The 22375-nt window shown below is 39.8% G+C and overlaps 2 protein-coding genes across 5 annotated transcripts in view; one reads left to right on the top strand and one right to left on the bottom strand.

The window, feature by feature from the left end:
* The window catches only part of b3gat2 (beta-1,3-glucuronyltransferase 2 (glucuronosyltransferase S)), a 94853-nt gene extending 81173 nt beyond the window's left edge, over positions 1–13680 (top strand). The window contains exon 4 of the mRNA XM_028603923.1: positions 13539–13680. Within this exon, the coding sequence (XP_028459724.1) occupies positions 13539–13625 (87 nt within the window). The 3' untranslated portion in view covers positions 13626–13680. The remainder of the gene's footprint in view (positions 1–13538) is intronic.
* A 5758-nt stretch (positions 13681–19438) lies between these two features.
* Positions 19439–22375, bottom strand: part of LOC114572628 (stromal membrane-associated protein 1) — a 266403-nt gene continuing 263466 nt past the window's right edge. For all 4 annotated transcript variants that reach the window (XM_028604329.1, XM_028604330.1, XM_028604331.1 and 1 more), the window contains one exon: positions 19439–19652. In XM_028604329.1, the coding sequence (XP_028460130.1) occupies positions 19506–19652 (147 nt within the window). In that variant the 3' untranslated portion in view covers positions 19439–19505. The remainder of the gene's footprint in view (positions 19653–22375) is intronic.

Here is a 22375-nt window from a genome sequence, read left to right as displayed (position 1 = left end):
TAAACATATCAGACTTAAAGATGATACAGATACAGATGGAGTATAGCCATGATGTGCTTTGTCAATTAAATGTGGTTGGTTTGTCAAATGTTATGGTCAGGGGTTCAGTGTCTTGCCTCAGGACACTTTGGCATGGAACTGCAGGACCAGGGATTGAACCACCAACCTTCTGATTGGCAGGCAACCCCTCTACCACTTAGCCAAAGCCGCCACAAAAGGTCCAATATGTAATATATTTACTGTAATAAATCCAAAAATGACCCCAATGCGTCATCAGATATTAAAGCTACATTGTGTAAGAATTACTCCTATCTAGCGTTGAGATCATATATCGCCATCAACTCTCTCTCGCCACGCAATATTGCAGCTATGGTAGCCTTCACGCTTCAAAAAGCGAAGGTGTACAAAAGGCACACCACGGACACCACGAGTGGGCACACGCGCCACCCGACGGAAAGGAGAGAGAAAGAAAAGGAGACTGCAGCAGTCCGGAGGATAATTAACTAGTTGGAATTTGGTGTGTGCCTCCAAAGCAGCTCCAATGTTCACTCTTTTTCCAGTCTCTTGCTCTTTTCAATATCCGTTTTCTTTTTCTGGGCGAAGAAGAAGACTCCTGTTCCTGAAATTTTGATTTTGAATACGTGTGGTCCTCCATGTTTCCTTCTTCAAACTTGCCGGGGCCGGAAAGCGACGATACCCATTAGCAGCAGCTGTGAGTCGAAAACGCAAAAGGCGGAGCAGTAAAGCCTGTATGTCCCTTACCGGCTAACGTATTTCAAGATGGCGCATCATTATGGAGCGTCTACCCCAGTTCATGCGAGCGCAAGTGTAAAATTCCAAGCTAATAGGAATACTTGAAATGTATGGTGGTGGTCAATATTCATGAAAATATTGTGATGGGCAATACAGATTTGGATGAACAACTACAAATGTTACACACTGGGGCATTAAGAAAATATGCTAAGTTGAAATACTATCTTTTCTGACAACAATGCTAATGCCAGTATTTTCTCCTGTTAGCGGTTAGCTCCATTATTAAGATATGGAGTGGAGGAGACTGCCGCAGACAGGGGGGACAACCAGACTGATAAATGACATTCAGGGAGATTTCACAGCGGTTTGTTAATACAGGTAATACCACCGCAAGACCACCAGCAGCATGCGATAGCCTCTGAGCCTGAAGTGTAGCTTCAGTCTTCAGCGTGACTTCACGAGAGGAAGGGGCTGGAGTGGTCTTTGTGCGCTGTAAAAAAAAATACAAAAATAAAAAAAAATAGGTAGCCAGTAGGTAAAAAAAAACTAAAGTATAGGTACCCAGTAGGTAAAACATACAGTAACTACAGTATAGGTACCCAGTAGGAAAAAATAACTTCAGAATAACATATTTGTAAGACCCCAATTATTACCCCCTTATTCCATAACCTATTACATCTTGTTCCCCAATATCTACATATAAGTATTGGTACATCCTTATTCCGGAGTAATTAACCTGTACATTGTGGGCTGTAATCTAAAGCGTTACCAGTATTTAAAATCGAATTGACAAGTTTTATTCAGTAGCTTTAGTAAACTAAATAATTGTATCCTGCTTCTATCCCTCCATGACACTGCAAACAGTATTTCCATTCTCTTTGGAGAAAATATGCAACAAGCAGAGCCTTTCCCTGGAATCAACAAATGTGAAATCTCAATTTAGTGTTTCACTGTATATGTGTACAGGTCACACTGCACACTGCAGGTCCCTGGTGGGTTATGGGTAAATGTTTCCTGCGGGGAATAGGATAAAGACCCCCGGAGTTGCTGGATCATCATTTACAGCTGGCTGCTGCTGTCAGCTCTCTGTTGAAACTATCATCATCATTATCAGCCCCATTACACTAATGGATGCGCCCTGCCGCTGATATTAATACAGGCCATTAGCGAGCTGTGACATCATCAGTCAGCGCTGCACAGACAAGAAGATGTGATATCAGCATTTATCACATCACAGTTACAAAAGCAGCGGGACGTGACATCATCACTCATAAAGCCCTGTCATGCAGTTGGAAGATGTGATGTGTTTTTTTTGTGTGAGTTTTTACAGTAAACTAGAAAATGCATTTCCTGCAGAAAATGCGTGGGAATGCTGAATAGCTAAATTGCTAAAGCTAAACTGGATTAATAGCTTAAATCCGCAAGAAGAATTTCATTAAAAAGTTGAATAACACTATGTATAAAAGATGTGGAATCTTTAAAGGTTTTTTGAAAAGTTGACGCTAAGCTGAATTGTTGGCTTTAAAAGTTCAACGATGCCAAACGATGTAGAACATTGTGAGGTCTGAATTTATTTTATAACTGAAATTATGAACTAGTATGGAACACTTACAAATGCTGTGAGAAACATTGATGAAAATGCAGAAATATGAAGAAAAAAAATTGAAAAATCTCAAATGGATTGCACTGCACTGCTGAAAAACTTGGAAAATGAAATTTCAAATTGTCAGTTGGAAGCTGAACTGCATTACCTTAATAAGCTAAGAGCTGAAATACATTTCTAGAAAAGCTGGAAGCTAAACTATAATACTGTTAAAAGTGGAAGTTCAAATAAATTAACTAAAAAGGCTGAATGTATAAAGACTTTGTATTATTATCAGACATATCCATTGCATAGAACAAACAAGCATGACCCTAAAGAGCTGAGAGGTGAAAATATTGCCTGAAAAGAAGCGGGCTATATGCATGGATGATGGGAGGGAAGGAGAGAGAGGGAGAATATAGAGATACATAGTAGACCCTGAATAGCTGAATGTTTCGTGGTTTAATGGTTTAAAGTTTGAATTATGTCTGTAGGTGAAAGAATATAGGAGGAGATACATTGTAAAGCAGAAGAGGATTTGAAGGATTTGAAGCTCGGTCTCATTGACTTTAATGTTAAAATAAAATGTTTCAAAGCTTAATATTTGAAAATGTATAAATAGTAGAACAAAAGTTGAAGAAGAGCACACGTAATGAAAGAGCTGAACATTTTAATAGTTGAATGGTTTTTGTAGCTGAACGTATGCTGAAGTTACAGACGACCAAAAACGTATGGAATAATAATAATAAAGAAAGCTGCTGAATCAGCATTCCCACAAATATTGTATCAAATATCAGACAAGCCAGTACATTTTGCTAAATGGGAGTTGCAATCTTAAAAGAATAGTTTGACATTTTTGGAAAAGCGCTCTTAAGTTCAATATCACTCTCATCTGTATTGTAAATATGTTGCTGGAGGAGACTGTCCTCGGAAGAACGCTCCTAGAGGTTGTTTGTTCAAGCAGCAATTACAACCTATATTTATGTTTATAGTGACCGTAGTAGTTACGACTGGAGTAGTCTATATCAAAGAATTTCTAATAAGGGAAGAAGTTCCACTCTCTCGATACTTCTGGCTTCTGAACTGGTTGCAGTTCCACTATGGTTCCATATAGGAGGCGCTCGCAGGTGAGTGCAGAATGAATGGAGGTATATGTAGCTATAGCCCTCAAAATCCACCTTTCTCAGGATATAATTTTTTGTCTAGTAATTTGAATGTTGCATTCGGAAGGGGAGGCTAAGAAAATACACACTGCTGGGTGTTAGATTTTTTTAAAGTGGCTTTTTTGTTCTAAAAAGCCTTGTAAAATGTCAATGCGGTCATACACGTCGTACTGCTTTACGGCAAGCTCTGAGTCACTTCCTTTTTTCTCTTGAGGCATCGACAACACAGCTGACAGGTTAGGCTCTCCCTACACATGCTAGAAAGAGGTTTGCTATTGTTTTAAAGACCACGCCAAAATATTCACTCTGACATTCTGGTTCCGCTTCGGATGCCATCTATATTCACGAAGTTCCACTTACGGGATTGCTCCATGCCGCCAGAAATTCTGCCTGATGTCCGTTACCTTCCACTTTCTCTGTCTTGGCATTCTAAACTCCGGTGGATTTATGAGGACTATGGTTAACTGCTCCTCAGATCTCTGCAGGGTAAAACCAGACAGCTAACTAGACCTGTCCAATCTGAGTTTTCTGTTGCACGATTAAAACAACCATTGAACGTACACATGTTCCACCAAAACAAGTTCCTTCCTGAGGCTATTTTGCAGAGGCACTCTGGCTCCGCAGTGCAGTAGAGGAAGGTCTGGCAATGCGAGACTATGGCTGTTTTCAAAATCACCTACCACATACTGCAGATGACTGCAGTATGCAGTATGCAGTGCCTAGTGCATATTGCATTCATCAGTAGTATGCAGTATGAAACGGGGAAATCGTTTTATTCTGCAGTATGCTAGGCCAGGTTGTGCCTTTAGAACAAGCTCTTAAAGCACTGGGCAAAAAAATAGAACTCACACCACTATTGCAAATGAAAATATAAGTTGTTAAGCTTTGCTTTGTTTACGTTAGAAGATGCTGAAAATTTAAGAAACTGAAACTTAATTTCTTACATCTTTATTTATGTGAAATAACAAATAAAACAAACCCTAATTATGAACCAAAATATTAAATCTAATGTATATACGTGTTATAATTTATTTACAACACGGGTATCTCTCTGCCCTGTCAGATGCTGCTGTCCCTCACATCTGCCTACTCCGTGGCCGGTGTTGTGAGTGACAGCCCGGTCAGTGAGCTTGTTAACGTAACGCTCTTTGGAGCTTTATAACTTCGAAAAACCACAGGTTCCAGTAATCTTATAATGGATATGTGTGTTGTGTTATTTAAACAAACGATCAAGGAAATAAACGGCTCTTGTCCGCGAGTCTCCTGAGAGAGCTCCAGCCAGCTCACAGTGGGGTCTGTGAAGGTGGACAGGCCGACCGGAAACCCAGCGACCCCGGCAGGCCCTCGCCGGCTGTCATGTCAGACTGTGAAGCTTCTGAACTCTGACAACGTCGCACCAAATTTTCATTTTCATAAAAGGGCCCAATTTGTAGTTACTTTACAAATAAAGATTGTTACAAAACACATGTAATTTATAAAATGCAAGGTTTTATTATGAATTAAACTACCCAACAATACTGTACCTGGCCTACCAGTCCAGCTGAAATAATTAGACTATTAAACACAGAACTGTTTGGATCGTTTCCAGTTTGTAATGTGAGGATGTTCTCCGGGAAAACACAACCTCGTTGCATTGTGGTATAAGGGAGTAAAGTTTAGGGCACATTGTACAGTATGTACACCCAAATTAGCTGTGCATTGTGGGTATTATTTAAGGTGGACTTAACCTGTGGAAGTGAATGAAATTAACCGCTGAAAATTTGAACACCACTACAAAATGGCGAACACACTAGGGCACTATTTCTGTGCTAGGGAACAGTTTCGAACACAGCTCCTGACTGCAGGCTTGATCCACTTTGAGGAAGGGATCTGGGATCAGATCACCTTGACAATGGAGGGCAGAAATGGTCGTGTGATGGCCGGGTCACTATCTGCAGACGACTGACAGCAGCTGTAATGTAGTGAGAGCAGGAGGGTAATGGCAACAGACAGCAGTGACAGGACAAGAGGAGTGGGGGGGGGGGGGAGGAGGAACAGATGGAGACAGATGATAGCACAGGAGGAAGAGGAGATAGAAAGTGAGGAGGAAAAGGGGGAGAGTTGAAGCCTGTGTAGAGAAAAAGGGATAGGTAGATGAACTGACTGAATGTGGAGTTAAAAAAAGACTAACATAATAGTACAGAGGAAAGAAAAGGGACAAAGGGACGTCTGCTGCCATGGACTGAAAAACTATACTGGTGTCTATTTCATTTGTAATGGCTCTCAGGTTTTTGCTAAACTTAATTTTAATTTTATTAATGTGGCTTAATGCATCTCTTACCATCACTAGATCTGGTTTGGGTGATCTGATCCTGAAAGTATTGTGAGTGCATTTACAAATTGGTTTGATGCATTTTTTTCCTCTCTGTACAACTTGGCTTTCAAGAAAGTTTATTCTTTGTGTCAAGTCCCTAAAGTGCAGAAAAAATGGTTTAGTGTATCTATTCAGCACCACATGCTACTTTTCTGATAAGGCAACAGGGCTCGCTGTAGATCAGAGTGACAATGTTTATAACTTATTTAAAAAAAAATTAATATTTTATTTTATTTTATAAGTTTGAATGGTAGTTTGACTAAAAAAGGGCATTCCTTTTCATATTGCAAACTGAGCTCACCAAGTTTATTGCTGAGATCTCGGGCATCTCTAGAAAGACAAGGCCAGAAACACAAAAAATGCCAAACTCACTTCCGTTTTGTTGCATTTGTTTTTGGGGATTGTGTGCTTTTCTTTCTGCATCGTTTCTATTTTTGGAGTTTGTTTTCGGAGTTTGTGTGCTTTTCTTTTTGCATCGTTTCTGTATTTGCAGCGCATTTGTGTATTTGGTTGTGTTGTGTGTATTTGCAGCGCATTTGTTGTCAAATTTATGAAGATGTTTTCTTAATTTTCTTGTGTTTTCTCTATTTGCGTGTGTTTCATTAAGTTGCAGTGCATGTTCCCCTGTCAGCCACCATATGGTAGTGAAGTGAAATCATGTGAACACTGTCAACAACCAATGGGTACACACCCTCCAGCACCAAACAGGAAGCAGCAAATGGCTAGAGCCAGTGTTGTTTATGGTTGCTATGGCGTCACGCTAAGCTAAAAGGAAAGTTTCCATTTTCCAACACTTCTAAAGCGTGTCATCCAACGGGATTTTTACCGGCGGATAAACGTGGACCTCCGGGTACTGCTGCCAGTCATCTGCATGTACAGCAGAACAGAAAATCTGCAAACTTTCCCTTAAGTTACCAGCTTACTAGTTAACTAGCTTGGTTTAATTTTGCAAAACGAATGTAGTTGTAGTCTTGCAATGAGTGCACCTGCAAGTAAGCACGAGAGCTAGACCAAAAAAGACCAGTGATTTTAGCTTATTGCAGATATATTGTTATCGGAATGTAGGGCGTCCAATGAGTTTTTAAAAATTAAATTAAAATGGGCCAATTTATCTTTATCAGCTTTTTTAACATCTTAACCATGAATTTAATTCAGTGTGATTACAAGGCTAGAGTATATTGTATCTATACGTTTTCATAACCACAGCTGACCACAGCTGGCCACAGCTACAAAAATAAGACCCAAGATGCAATAAACTGAAATTGAAGTGCAGTCATCAAATATGTATCTTATTTCAAGGAACCCAATCGTCCTTCCACTGCTTTTCCACATATTCCTCCTCCTGATGGGGAGAAACAGGCCTGTCCTCTCTGGATGCTATTAAGGCTTTAATACTCTAACCTAGTAAAGCCTTTTGTCTTCATGTTGCCTTGGGGAGGAAGAGAACGACAGAGCAGGAAGGAGGACAGAGAGGTAAAAACAAGAGTAAAGCCATAAGAGAAAAAGTGGAGGTGATGAATAAGAAAGCGGAGAGCAAACTCTAAAAAAAATCAAACATTTTCAAATTCACAATTTTAGGTCTTAAAAAGTCTTAAATTCGCTGAAGTATTTCGCTGTTCTAGGTCTTAATTAGTTTTAAACAGGTCTTAATGTAACCCCAGAGTGATAGAGAAATAGCGACACTCCCATTGGATAATCAAAGTGTCATTACCAGAAGTTGTCTTGGTCATGACAAGTTGACATTAAATTAGTTTGGGATGTCTTTGTAATGACAACTTACATATTTTGACCTCAAGTAAAGTGGTAACATTTTTATTTGTCATTAAGATATCATAGATAAGACTTGCTGTCATGACAACATTATGACAGTGTAACTAATACACATTTTGACCTCAAGTAAAGTGGTACCAATTGTATTTGTCATTAAGATATCATAGATAAGACTTGCTGTCATGACAACATTATGACAGTGTAACTAATACATATTTTGACCTCAAGTAAAGTGTTAACATTTTTATTTGTCATTAAAATATCATAGATAAGACTTGCTGTCATTACCACATTATGACAGTGTAACAAATACATTCTTTGACCTCAAGTAAAGTGGTAACATTTGTATTTGTCATTAAGATATCATAGAAAAGGCTACGCAGGGGAGGCCCAGTCCACAGAGGGATATTGAATCACATCGATTCTTCACATCCCAGAGACTTCCAGGGTTTAGAGATTCCCAGTTCAGGATCGAGACTCTAAACATAGACAGATTTCCCTTGATTCATTCTTCATGGTGGAAGGACAAACTGAAACCAAACTCATATGGGCCACAATGTTGAACATCTCTGAACTCTCGTCATCAAAGAACAATTGAGCTCATAGAAATGAAAAGGGTTTCTTTTGTTATCACACTTTATTTTTTCAGTTAGTTTATCTGTATGTATGCCATATTTCTGTGTATATTAATACCACTTTACTTGAGGTCAAAGAATGTATTTGTTACACTGTCATAATATGGTAATGACAGCAAGTCTTATCTATGATATCTTAATGACAAATACAAATGTTACCACTTTACTTGAGGTCAAAGAATGTATTAGTTCCACTGTCATAATGTTGTCATGACAGCAAGTCTTATCTATGATATCTTAATGACAAATACAATTGGTACCACTTTACTTGAGGTCAAAATATGTATTAGTTACACTGTGATAATGTTGTCATGACAGCAAGTCTTATCCATGATATCTTAATGACAAATACAATTGGCACCACTTGAGGTCGAAGAATGTATTTGTTACACTGTCATAATGTGGTAATGACAGCAAGTCTTATCTATGATATCTTAATGACAAATACAATTGGTACCACTTTTGAGGTCAAAGAATGTATTTGTTACACTGTCATAATGTGGTAATGACAGCAAGTCTTATCTATGATATCTTAATGACAAATAAAAATGTTAACACTTTACTTGAGGTCAAAAAATGTTTTTGTTACACTGTCATAATGTTGTCATGACAGCAAGTCTTATCCATGATATCTTAATGACAAATACAATTGGTACCACTTTACTTGAGGTCAAAATATGTATTAGTTACACTGTCATAATGTTGTCATGACAGCGAGTCTTATCTATGATATCTTAATGACAAATACAATTGGTACCACTTTACTTGAGGTCAAAATATGTATTAGTTACACTGTCATAACAGTGTCATGACAGCAAGTCCTATCAATGATATCTTAATGACAAATACAATTGGTACCACTACTTGAGGTCAAAATATTTATTAGTTACACTGTCATAACAGTGTCATGACACCCAGTTTTGTGAAATTTCCTGTCAGACATCTATCTAAAAAAGTGCTAGAATTGGTCTCTAATCTTGCACATCTAATTATAATAATCATTAGGTCAAAATGTCATGGATACAAAAAGAGGTGAATTTCTGTTTATGTCAAGTTGTCATGACAAAGACATCCTCTGGTAATGTCATCCTGGTTAATGTCGAGTTGTCAATACAAAGACATCCCAAACTAATTTAATGTCAACTTGTCATGACCAAGACAACTAATGGTAATGACATTTTGATTAATGTCAAAGTGTCATAATCAAGAAAAATTTAATGTCAAGCTGTCATGACCAAGACAACTTCTGGTAATATCACTTTGATTAATGTCAAGTTGTCATAATCAAGACAAGCCAAACAATGTCAACTTGACATGACAAAAACCTAATGACATTTAATGACAGAAGTCATAAACGTTTTCGACTTGTTTATAAGGTTTATGACTGATTCATGACAGTGTCATGTCATAGTTATGACAGTGTCATGTCATGGTTATGTCGGCACTGTCAAGTAAAGTGTTACCGAATGTTGTTGTTGTTTTTTTTATTCCTTGGTGTTGCAGTTCTTTCTTTTGCTAGTCCAAATATAATTTGCTGTATTATGACAACAAATGAGACCAACATGCAACTTATATTGCAGCCAATCAGCTTTCATATTATTGGCGCAAATCTCTTTCAGATGGTACCTGAGGCTATGGGGAAGTGCAAGTTTAGCTTGGCTTGAAAAAAACTGAATTTAGGTCTTGGTTTAAGTCAGTTAAAAACATTGTATTTGAAGCTCACTGCTTTTATGCGAGAAAGGAATTCATTTTGCGATTCTGCATTTCCTTTTCTTTTTTTGATGTTGTGATATTGGTCTTACATTTAATTCATAATGGTCTTTAAAAGTCTTAAATTTGACTTGGTGAAACCAGAAACCCTGAAACTAGGAGAAGTAGAAAGAGAGGTGTGGGTCCAGGGGAAGAAGGACGGTACTCTGACTGCATGATTAGAGTGTTTGTGTGCACACGCACACATGCACATACTCACACCTTCTGTACTATTTTCCTTACGGTGATGCGGTGAAGTAGCTGCTACTTAGCCTCGTTAGATATGCAAAGCGGGCCAATTAGCAGCACACAGTATGCAGGAAGTGACATGTTCCACCTGAAGAAGCCCAGAAACAGCAGCAATAAATCATGCCCTTGTGAGTCTGTTGGACACAGAAATGTCACACACGTGAATTATAGTCTCATTAGCCATTGGCTAAAAAATATTTTTAGTCCAAATAACCTCACTTGAATCTCTGAGGAATGAAATGTGTTCCTCTCCCCAGAAACAAATATCAATCTCTGCATCCACTGCAGTGTTTTCGCACCACTATATTGCTGTGAAATTGTCTGTAAACCCGAAGACAAACAGCTGCGTTGAAGTGCATGCTACTTTTGATATGATCCATTTCAGGAGGTGTCAGACTTGTTTCCTATGTATGGAAACCCTCCCTGGCACACTGGTGAGCTTCATATTCAACAGCAGGAGGATACAATGCAATCTGCGTTACAAAGAATACAGCAGTGTCTTTCATTTGACAGATATTTCATCAGAGCATCACCAAGGAATGAAACCTTTACTTCAAATAGTCTTTCCAACCGGAGAAATACCACTACCCTGTAGCTTTTAAATTGGCCTTTTATTAATACCAGACAGTAGTCAGTAGAAGTCATCTCTGATGTAATTAAGCAATATTAAATGAGACAGCGATGTTTACGGCCCTGACCACATCACTGTTGGGCCAATGTTAACCCTTTGAACTCTGCAATAGAATTGGTTGGAAAGTGGCTACATTGGTCTGTTTGCTTATTGTGATGCCATTTCTTGGAGAATCTTAAAATAATTCATACCCTTAAAATCAGTACAACCTAAACTAAAAGGCTATCTAAGTCAATAAACCATACTATTTAATAAAAGTAATAACATTGTGTCATAAATAAAATGAAAAATCTTCTTCTTGTTTTCGTCAAATTTTACTGAATAAAATCACAAAACATATTCATCCAAACTACTTCTAAATGTAGAAACATGAATAAAATATTCCTAAACACACCATAAGTTTATGAACTATGAACTACTAAAATTTTTTGTTTTTGATATATGTTTCTCTTGCTGATTTTTATGTGCAGAGTTTATAGGCGTTTTGATAGTTTAATCTGCAATAGCAATGGTCCACCAGCTGTTTTACACTGGACGTCATGTAACGTGATGACGTCATCGCGAGCGTACAACGCGATGACGCGAAAGGCAAGGCAAGGCAAGGCAACTTTATTTGTATAGCACATTTCAGCAACAGGGCAATTCAAAGTGCTTTACGTAAAACATTAAAGAGCAGTTAGAAAACAATTAAAAAACAATAATAAACAAATTAAAAACATTAAAAGACAAGAATACAATTGATAGTGCAGTATAAGAATAAAAGTTACAGTGCAGTATAAGAAATTAAAGTTAATAAAATAGATTATTTAAAGAAAAGCAACATCAAAAAGATAGGTCTTTAGCTTAGATTTAAAAGAACTGAGGCAACCGCCTTAGCTTTTGGCTGCAAAAAGAATGAATGTTCTAGCTATTATGGTTTTTATTTTAGATCAATTCAAACAGGATAGTGCAAACAATGATCTCCCGCGGGCCTTTAGCGGCCGTCCGCGGGGTCTCGGTTCTCTAATGTTTAAAGCACACCCACTAATGTAAAGCGTGTTTTACAGTAACCGCAGCCCAGTTGGCGCGCGCATATGTGACGTCATGAAATCGCTGTGACTATTTATACCTGCGCTGGTGGTCGCGACACTAGTTGCAGTCTTCTCCTGAACAGCGGTGGCGCTAATGAGAAAAGTCTACTGACTTTGCTCTTTCTACGGACTAGAAGAAGAAGAAAAAGCTAAACAACGGCAGAACTGGCAGCAGCATTGCCGTCAATGCTTCGATTTGATTCGATGACCTACTTCGTCGGATCGAGCCTTTCATTCACCATAGAAGAATTTATCTTAACCCAGTAAGTTTACAAGAAAGACCTGCAGTCACTGTGAGAGTCCTGGCATCCGGTTGTCGGCGAACTTGTTCAGGCCTCCTGTTTCCGCTTTGTCGCGCGCCGCTGAAAAAAAAAGAGCCGTGCGCGACCTCAGCTCGCGCGCCATAAATTGGACGCGCCGGACGGATATTACGTCATTTTGACGTCATGATGTTGCGCGCCACCTTGGATTCGTCTAATATATAACACGTTTAATATTGCAATATAAACTGTACATATAAAGGTCACCAGCAAAATCAGATATATAACTATAGTAATATTGTTGGGCAATTTGCTCACATACTGTACCTAAACCTCAGAATAGGTTGGTTTCCAATGACTACCAAAACAACATATATGAGTGTTCTATTTACTGCCACATGGTGGACGTTTTAAGCACGTGACCACGGTGGTACTTTTAATCATGTGAGCGTTCTAGTTAATGTATACCGGCCTCCATTTTAAACACACTGTACATTTACTTCATATCTTCACCGCTAAACGTTAACTCTCCTCTGCACCGCTCTCTCTCTCTCTCTCGTTTGCCCACACTGCATCTCTCATCTCACTTTCTCTCTCTCTTCAGCAGTGTCCCCAGAAGGACCTCAAACTGTCTCACCGACATGGTAGATGACCTGGCATGGCGCGAATATTAAAACCTTTTATTGCACAACTCAAGCAAATTTGCATCGCTGCCGATAAGAATAGTTTTGATGCAAGATATTCGCAGCCGATCATTACGCATTTTTGTGTCGTACATTCGTCACGCCCGGTATGTAACGGCCTTAAGGTCCGTAAAAGTGGTTTTGAAAAAGTAACCGTTGACTTTTGGTTTCACATGAGACACAGACCACACTCCTGAGTAAAAGTCCTGTGTTTGTTAGACCCATCAGGAGTGTATACATCAGATTAGATACAAACAACATTGCTCCCCATGTTTAAATTCATTGAATATTTGAGTACAATCTCATTATTACTGCTAGGAGAGATGACCGGTGCTCAAAAAAGTGACACCCAAATTGTAACTAACCAAAGTGATCCTTTAACCTGCCATTTTCAGTGTCCAGTGATTTTATAAAAAGCATTATCAGAATTTTTTTTACCCAAAATACCAGATATCAGCAGTTTTAATAAAACAAAATCATATTTCTTTGCTCTTACACCGTATCAGTAAAGCTCTGCCATCCAACTGTATCTGTGCTGTATTTATCCAAGCATAACAGCCTGTTCATTCTTTATTTAGTGTCCAGCCTTTCCACTGTCAGCACATTTCCTCACACTTCTTTTTCCTCTCCTCTTTTTCAGGTGCTGGTTTGGCACACCCGCACAGAGAAACCACACCTCGCAAATGAGCCCAAACATCGGAAAGACACTGTGGTCATTGAGGTGTGAGAGGAAGAGCTGAGCAGCGGATCCAAAAGCAGAATCTGATTGTGTCTGCCCATCATCTCTTGGCTGGGACTAACAGCAGCACCCTGCTTTCTCTCCTTATGGCCTGGATACAATCTGTTCATCATGGACACAGACTGAGGAACTGCATGATACAAGACTTCTGGCTGTCGGTCAAACATGCTTTGTGAGAAGTGGACTACACTGAATCTGTTCCTTTTACAAACTGGCATGACTTGGCCTGTTCATTTCCTCCATACATGACTTGTTGATATGAAAAACTAAAGTATAAATGTAAAAAATATCATGTTGCTGAAGTGCCATGTGAATACTTGTCATTGTCAATGTCATTTTAACCATTAATATGTCATTGTCAAATTAACTGTGGGTTTGAGATATAATTAGCATACAAACAAGTCTCTTGGTACAGATAATTGCTACACAGTATCTTTTGGCAGTGGTATTACTTACAATGCTGTTTTTTTTTAACAGCTGATAAAAAGATTGATACAAATTTCATGGCTGTGCATTAAGTATGAAGCTGGTATCAGGATGCTGTTAGCGTAAAGCTTGTCTAGCAGAAAGACTGTAACTAGCTAGGTTAGCATGAAGCTAGCTTAGCAGAAAGACTGTATACAGCTAGCCTGGCCCTCTTCAAAGTTCAAGAATATGCCTACCAGAAAAATATAAACATGTTTTCTCATTTATTTAACCTGGAAAAAAGCAGAAATACCAAACTGACAATTTTGTTGTTTTAGGGGAAGTTACGTGGTGTAACTATTTCTTTGGGAACAGCAGCTGTGAGATTGACATGCTATGCAGAGGTAGGCTAATGACGGATAAACTGGTGTTCACCAAGAACACACAATACCCCTGTAAAATGTATTGGCCAGGCTGTAGTCCTTGATTACAATTTGTCCACTTTTTAAACAAACTAGATACAATGTGTTAATTAGCTTTAAATGTGTTGCAAGGTGTATTTTTGAACTACAGAGAACCAAGCTAGAAGCCGACAGAAGCAGCTAGATGTCCCAGTTCTCGTCTTTGTCTAAATGAATCACATTCATGTCTCATAGTTAATGTGGTAATGATTTATTGATGCATAAATTATATGTAATCCTCCTTTACATCACCCTGAACTTGATCATATGTAATGAACTGGAACAACCTCTGCCATCCTCTTGTTTTGTATGTCAAGTAGCATATGTGATCAGGTTTGGAAGCGGCCCAGTGAAGTAACAAGTGACGTTTCTCTTGCCAAGCTGCCATTAATAATGTAGACTCTGTGGGCTGACAACAAAGAAAACAAAAGGAAATGCACTCGCCAGCGGAGGAATATAAAAGAATGAATTGAGCAGGCAGGAAATGGCACATCAGGCAGGCCGCTTATTTTCACAGCTCGAATGTGAAAGAACCGTTTTTCTTCAGTGTATTTTAACTGCAGTATTGTCCTGATCCCTAACGTCCAGAGGGCACGGTGTACAATGTAAACCCGTGAAATAAAAACAGGATTAAATCCAGGATACAACAGCCTTTATTTCAAATGACCTTCTTCAAATATTAGATTCTTTCAATCAAATAAAATTCCAAAAAGATAAAACAGTACTTTTACAGTTAAGAGTCATTGAACAAACATGAACACAGAAAAATTCCTGGATATTTTTTATCAATGCACGGAAACCACTTTTCTCTGTACTAGGCACCAGAAAATGTAAACACGTTGGAAATAAACCTGGAGGACAATAGATTTAATGAATGTGTTTACATGTGTTGTTCACACCAATGTGTGTAAGAGTGCTACAGTTATTGCATGGCAGAGGGACCCTGTTTATACGGACATGAATCTCTGCATCGGCACTCGGCAGTGTGATGGTAACTCTGTGCATATATGTGTGTGTGTGTGTGTGTGTGTGTGTGTGTGTGTGTTTGTACGTATTTGTTGTTTGTTCATTTTTACTCTTGCTCCTCTGTTCTTACTCCTAATAAACAAGGACTAGACAGCGATGATGGGACCCATCCAGCGTTTTCATACAGGTCCCCTTTTTCATACTGTCCAATCCTGTTCCTCCTCAGCCCCTCATCATCTAGGCCTCTGATTGGTCATCCAGGTTTATTTGCTTCAGACTAACTGTGCTTCTCTTGTACTGCACACAACAAAACACCACAATAAAGATTGTGGATGGCAGACATACGGTTATAGCGTCATACATAAAGGGAGCAACATTTTGGGTGTCACATCGGTCCGATTTTTAAAAAGAAAAAGATGGTAGAAATCTTACCCTGCAGTTGGAAGTGAACTGACAGTTCACTTAACTCTGCTGCAAGGGCGGAGCCAGATATAGCAAATTCAGAGCTCAGCCCAAACCTAGGGGGACATGCATCCATCCCATTGGAAAAATTGGTTTTCCCATTTACAGCAGCTATTTGCACGTTTTCAAGTTATTTGATAATAGAATGTCTAAACATCTGTAAAACATTTGTGAAAAACATGATAGTTGCCAAGAAAAAACTACATGGGATTATCATAAAGTGAACATGTTGTAAAGGGGGGACTTGTGGATCCCATTTTCATTCATATATCTGGAAGTGAGAGGGCAAGGGACCCCATGAAAAATGGCCATATCAATTTCTCCGTGGCCAAAATGTAGCCTTCAATGAACTTTAACTTTGAAGCGTTATTTAGTTTCATATGATAGCTATATCTAGCTTTTAACAGAACCCACTACAGACTCTGAAAGACAGTAAAATCTGACTAAAAGATTCTGGGCTCTTAAGAAAACATTTTGGGCTGGAGCCCCTGCTCTGCTGTTCCCTGACAGCGATCTTAGTGACGAAACCACTACACAGCCGGAGATACAGTACCTGCTCTGCTATTTAAACTGCAGTAAAGACAAACGGCTGTGATTCCAGTAGCGCATTCATTTGCCTCAGGGAGCGCAGGGGAAGAGGCTGTTCTCAACAACAAGGATCCACTGAACCCAGCTCGCTACGGGTTTAAAACACTTCAAAACACCACAGCATGGCTACTAAAGACACACAGGGGCGTCTAGCAATCCTGCGGGTTGTATGAAGCAGTAGAGAAACAGACCGATATACAGTACAGGCCAAAAGTTTGGACACACCTTCTCATTCAATGTGTTTCTTTATTTTCATGACTATTTACATTGTAGATTCTTACTGAAGGCATCAAAACTATGAATGAACACATATGGAATTATGTACTTAACAAAAAAGTGTGAAATAACTGAAAACATGTCTTATATTTTAGATTCTTCAAAGTAGCCACCCTTTGCTTTTTTTGATAACTCTGCAAACCCTTGGTGTTCTCTCAATGAGCTTCATGAGGTAGTCACCTGAAATGGTTTTCACTTCACAGGTGTGCTTTGTCAGGGTTAATTAGTGGAATTGTTTCCCTTATTAATAAAAAAGCAAAGGGTGGCTACTTTGAAGAATCTAAAATATAAGACATGTTTTCAGTTATTTAAAACTTTTTTGTTAAGCACATAATTCCATATGTGTTCATTCATAGTTTTGATGCTTTCAGTGAGAATCTACAATGTAAATAGTCATGAAAATAAAAAAGAAACGCATTGATTGAGAAGGTGTGTCCAAACTTTTGGCCTGTATTCATCTATATTCATCTCATCATCTCATACTCAATAACTGGCCAGACAGTGTCATCACAGTACGTGTATATTCATCAGTGGTTGCAAACCTTTTGGCTTTTGACCAAGCTCGATACCTAGTAATTGACCACATTTTTACTCGTTCTTGTCTTGGTCTCAGATAAAGAGGACTCAGGATTTGAACTGCCTTTTGATTATTTTTAACATTATACACTTATGGAAGAAGTAAATGTGGAAGAATCCTAATTTGTTTTCTGTGGGTGTTTTTTATTAGAATGTGGCTCTTTCAGATCAATTTGAGGGGTGCCTATGGTTGCATTTCCCACATGTTATCGTGTCCTGCAGTGTTGGACTCACACTGGTCTGGTCTTGGTCTTGACTCGGTCTCAACACCTCAAAATCTCAGTCTTGTCTCGGTCTCGATACACTCTGGTCTTGGTGATGACTTGGTCTCGATTTAGGCGGTCTTGACTACAACACTACTAGCAGACACACATAACGTTGGTATCAATATTCTAATCTAACTCTCAGCAAGAAAGCAAATGGGTATTCCCCAAAATGTGGAACTATTTCTTGTAATTGGAGAATCTGGTGCGGACAGTCCTTAGTTGTTTGGGCTAACCTTTATTGTTTAGAACACATTTGTTTTGGCCTGTGGTTGGTGCAGTTGTTTTAATATGGTATATATATGGTAACGGTTCCGTCATGTTCAAGCTTTTTTGCATTTGTGGGGGAAAAAATTATAAAAGAAAGATTTTAGTTTTTGGCTGGATCACCCTGCCCTACTTGTGACCCCTTGTCACAGTTGGAGTGTGTCTATGAGTTGGGAGAAGTTCAATGAGTGGTCTTCCCTTCTCTAACGATTGAATATAGCCGCAGGAGGCGAGACTCTCTCAACAATAAATGGAATTATCTTTCTTGTTTCCTATTTCAATGATGTTGTAACCCCTCATGTGTATCTTCTGACCCAACCTGAAGGATAGGAACCACTGCTGTATATAGTCTTTACTGTAGAGCTGATCAGTGGTACACTGGCTGCTGTTGAATGTTTTTAGAAAAATTGTCAAATTACGTGACAATAACTCAGTGAATCAGTGCAATATAACTATCTACCGTATAAGCAGCTTTAAACTCATGTCAGTCAAACCCTATTTAGCTCCACATGATGCTCAAAGTCAATTGGAGAACCTCGTCTCCAGATCATTTCCCCCATGGGGATGAAGAGAACTCAAACCAAAATCAGCATCAACCTGTCTCTTATGGCTCTGAAAAAGTGGGAGGTTCACACCGTAATCACATAAATACAGTACTGTTCAGACGACTATCTGCTACGAGACTCAGCTCGCCCTACAGAGAGGGGGAGGAAGGGAGAGGAAGAGGGGAGGGTTACATAATACACAGCAGAGAGGGGGGTGAGGACATATAGTGCCTTCCATTTACCTCGGAACTCGGGGCTGGGAATGACGTCACACCCAAGATGAATGGGTTCCATTTACAAGTTGGATTTTTACTCTAGCCAGGTGAGCCATTGTTAGCAATACCAGTTGATAACAACACATTACGCTGTTTTTGTGCATACAAACAGCGTAGCAACATAGATACCACAGATAGAAGATGGACAGGACTGTGTGTACGACTGGTTTAGAGAGACACAAATAAGACAGAAGGGCTAATAACTGTATGTTACTACAGCTTTCCCAACTGTTGATGCACGGGGAAGCCATGTTGGATTTTGAACTTGGGGTACTGTGGAGTTGCCTGAGGTCCGAGCTCAAAAATCTGATGTCAGGGGGCGTGCTTACGACTTTGACCTTGGAAAATCCGACTTCAGAGTACAAATGGAACGCACTAATAGTAGCATAAGCCAACCATGAGATAGCCATATCTACTGTAGGTATTGAAAGACTATTCACTAACTATCCATTTTGGTAATGATATAATATTACTATAATACACACTTGAAGTTATTGGTCCAGCAGCTTTCTTTTACTGTCGATTCTGCTGTTTTTGTCTCTTTCTTCAGACAACAACAACAATAAGAAATCAAAAAGGAAGAGGAAAGCTGAATAAAGATGGGAAACAACAGCTGCCAGTCTTTCTTTTTTTCTCTCTCTCAATCCAGTGTGATGTCATCTTGGCTTTCTAAAGGAATCATGGTGAAGGTGTGTAGGTTTTTTTGTTGGTGGGGGAGACACTATTTTATTGCCATATGACTGCCCTCCGTTTTCCCCCACTCCTCCTCCGGACCCCCTTTTCCTCACTTCCACAGCTGAGTGCTGAGGGTCTGGCCAGTAGCTGCAGGTGGAGCCGCGGGCCAGCCAGCCGCAGGGGCCCCTGCCTGGCTGAAAGTGGCTGGCGCCGGCCCTCCAACACTCACATCCATGCCTGACATCTGCTGGGTTATCTGAGTGAGAGAGGGAGGGAGAGGAGGGAGGTCAGTGTTAGAATTCTTCAGAGCTAAAATAGACAGCTATTCCCTAATCCCAGAGGCGGGGGGAGGGGGAGCGGCTGGTACTCTCCATCCTTTGGCCTGACTCCCTTGCCTCCATCCCTTGCTTTTTACCTTCATATCTGCTCTTAAAGGCCTCTGGCTTCCCCCTGCTTCCTGCCCTCCCACCCCTCCCCACTTCTCTGTCCACCTCACCACTCTTCGCCCCCTCATCCCCCTCTTCTGCTCCCCTGCTCGAGATCCTCCTTCCATTGTGCTTTATCTATTATGAATGTGCTTTGGTGCAGCGCCACTTGCTTATCTGGTCATCTGAGAGCTGTGGGCGTGTGTGTGTGTGTGTGTGTGTGTGTGTGTGTGTGTTATGTTTCTGGGTGGTTTGCATGTGTGCCAGCCAAGCCCGGACATTAGGTGCAACCAAATTAGTTCATCAACTCACCATTTCAATCCTCTTCCTGCAAAATATGCACACACACCTCATCATCCACCTCCCAATTTAACTGTGTGTGTGTGTGTGTGTGTGTGTGTGTGTGTGTGTGTGTGTGTGTGTGTGTGTGTTGTGCGTGCGTGTTGATTTATGATCTCTCATTTACCTCCCTAGATGTCAACATACTGATAACAGTCTTGAGTACCATGTGCAAACACACACCCACACCTACACACACACCTACACACACCCACAGAACAGAAATCTCCTCATATATCTCCTTGACACTGGGGTTCTTTGACAGCAGGAGCTCAGGTGGTAAGGAGGAAGAAAAAGAGGTGAATTCCACATATTTCTGCCAGCACACGCAAAAATATGAATTCTTACATATATTATGTACAAGGGCCTTTTCACACCTGAAAGTCCAAACCACGGTCCGGACCAAGGTTCATAATTTTGTTACATTGTATACATTTGATTCAGTCAGTCAGTCACACACACACACACACACACACACACTGTGTGACTGACAATGACTGGGTATAAGCAGTGTGTGTGTTTGAGCAGCAGCTAACAGACTTACAAAAAGGCCTTTTTCAGGGAACAAGAAATGGGTTAACAATGTAAAGCTGTTCTGCAGCAATGGAGGTTGATCAAGCTTTGAATATTGGTGCTACCAATTCCTACAGGTGTTCCAACTATTACTTACACCCCCTCTGTTTGTATAAAAGTATTGTTGGAACACACTGTGGTACCATACCCTCATGAGCATTAATTGAACAGTATTGTACTGCAGAAAGTAGTGTGTTGCTATAAAAATGGCGGGAAAAATGGAAATTAACAATGGAAGAGAGACAGACCATCATAAGACTTAAGAATGTTGGTCTTTCCTACAGAGAAATTGCGAAGAAAGTCAAGGTGTCTGTGAGTACGGTATTCTTCACCATCAAAAGGCACTTAGAAACTGGGGGAAACTCTGACAGGAAGAGGTCTGGCAGACCCAAAGCCATGACAGAATCAGAAGACAAGTTTCTGAGAGTCAACAGCTTGCGTGATAGGCGGCTCACAGGACAACAGCTTCAAGCACAGCTTAATAGTGGTCGTAATAAGCAAGTCTCAGTTTCAACTGTAAAGAGAAGACTTCGAGCTGCAGGTTTGATAGGTCGAGTTGCAGCAAGAAAGCCATTTCTAAGACGTCAGAATAAGAAAAAGAGGCTTGTCTGGGCCAAGAAACATCGTCAATGGACTACTGAAGACTGGAAGAAGGTGTTATGGACTGATGAATCAAAATTTGAAATCTTCAGATCATCACGCAGGATTTTTGTACGCCATCGAGTAGGCGAAAGGATGGTTCCTCAGTGTGTGACATCAACTGTCAAACATGGAGGAGGAAAAGTGATGGTCTGGGGCTGTTTTGCTGGATCCAGGGTCGGTGATTTGTACAGAGTGAAAGGCACCCTGAACCAAAACGGCTACAATAGCATTTTGCAGCGCCATGCAGTACCTTCTGGTATGTGCCTAGTTGGTCAGGGGTTCATCCTACAGCAAGATAATGACCCAAAACGTAAGTCCAAGCTATGCCAGAACTACCTTAGCAAAAAAGAACAAGATGGTAAGCTTAAAAACATGGAGTGGCCAGCACAGTCACCAGACTAAAACCCCATTGAGCTGGTTTGGGATAAACTGGACAGAAAAGTGAAAGCAAAGCAACCTACAAGTGCCACACATTTATGGGAACTTCTGCAACAGAGTTGGGAAGAACTTTCTGAAGAATATTTGATTTCCATTGTAGAAAGAATGCCACGAGTGTGTTCAGCTATTATATCTGCCAAAGGGGGCTACTTTAATGAGTCAAAAATGTAGAATACATTTTGGTTTATAAATTGATTTCTTTTTTAACTTCAATTATTTATTTGTTCTATTATTTCATTTCAGAGTATAATAAGACATTGAAGCATGAATTTCAATAAAAACCTAGACAAATTGGGGTGTTCTAAAACTTTTGACCAGTATTGTAAATAAAACACAAAGCAAGCTGCTTTCAGTCAAACACTAAATAGGAAGTTATAGATTAAGGCTGGCCTACCAGTTTTTTATCTAATGCAATTTATATAGTAATAGTTTAGTAATACTAGCAGGGCTGGACTGGCCATCTGGCATACCGGGCATTTTCCCGGTGGACCGACGCACTTTGGGGCTGAATCGCTGATATGAATAGGCCTTTTTTTTTTTTTTTTTTTTGGCCGCGCCGGCC

The sequence above is a fragment of the Perca flavescens genome, chromosome 17 (assembly GCF_004354835.1).
Source record: "Perca flavescens isolate YP-PL-M2 chromosome 17, PFLA_1.0, whole genome shotgun sequence".
NCBI lineage: Eukaryota > Metazoa > Chordata > Actinopteri > Perciformes > Percidae > Perca > Perca flavescens.
Note: the sequence above shows the minus strand (reverse complement) of the source record. Positions and strands in the feature narration are given on the sequence as shown.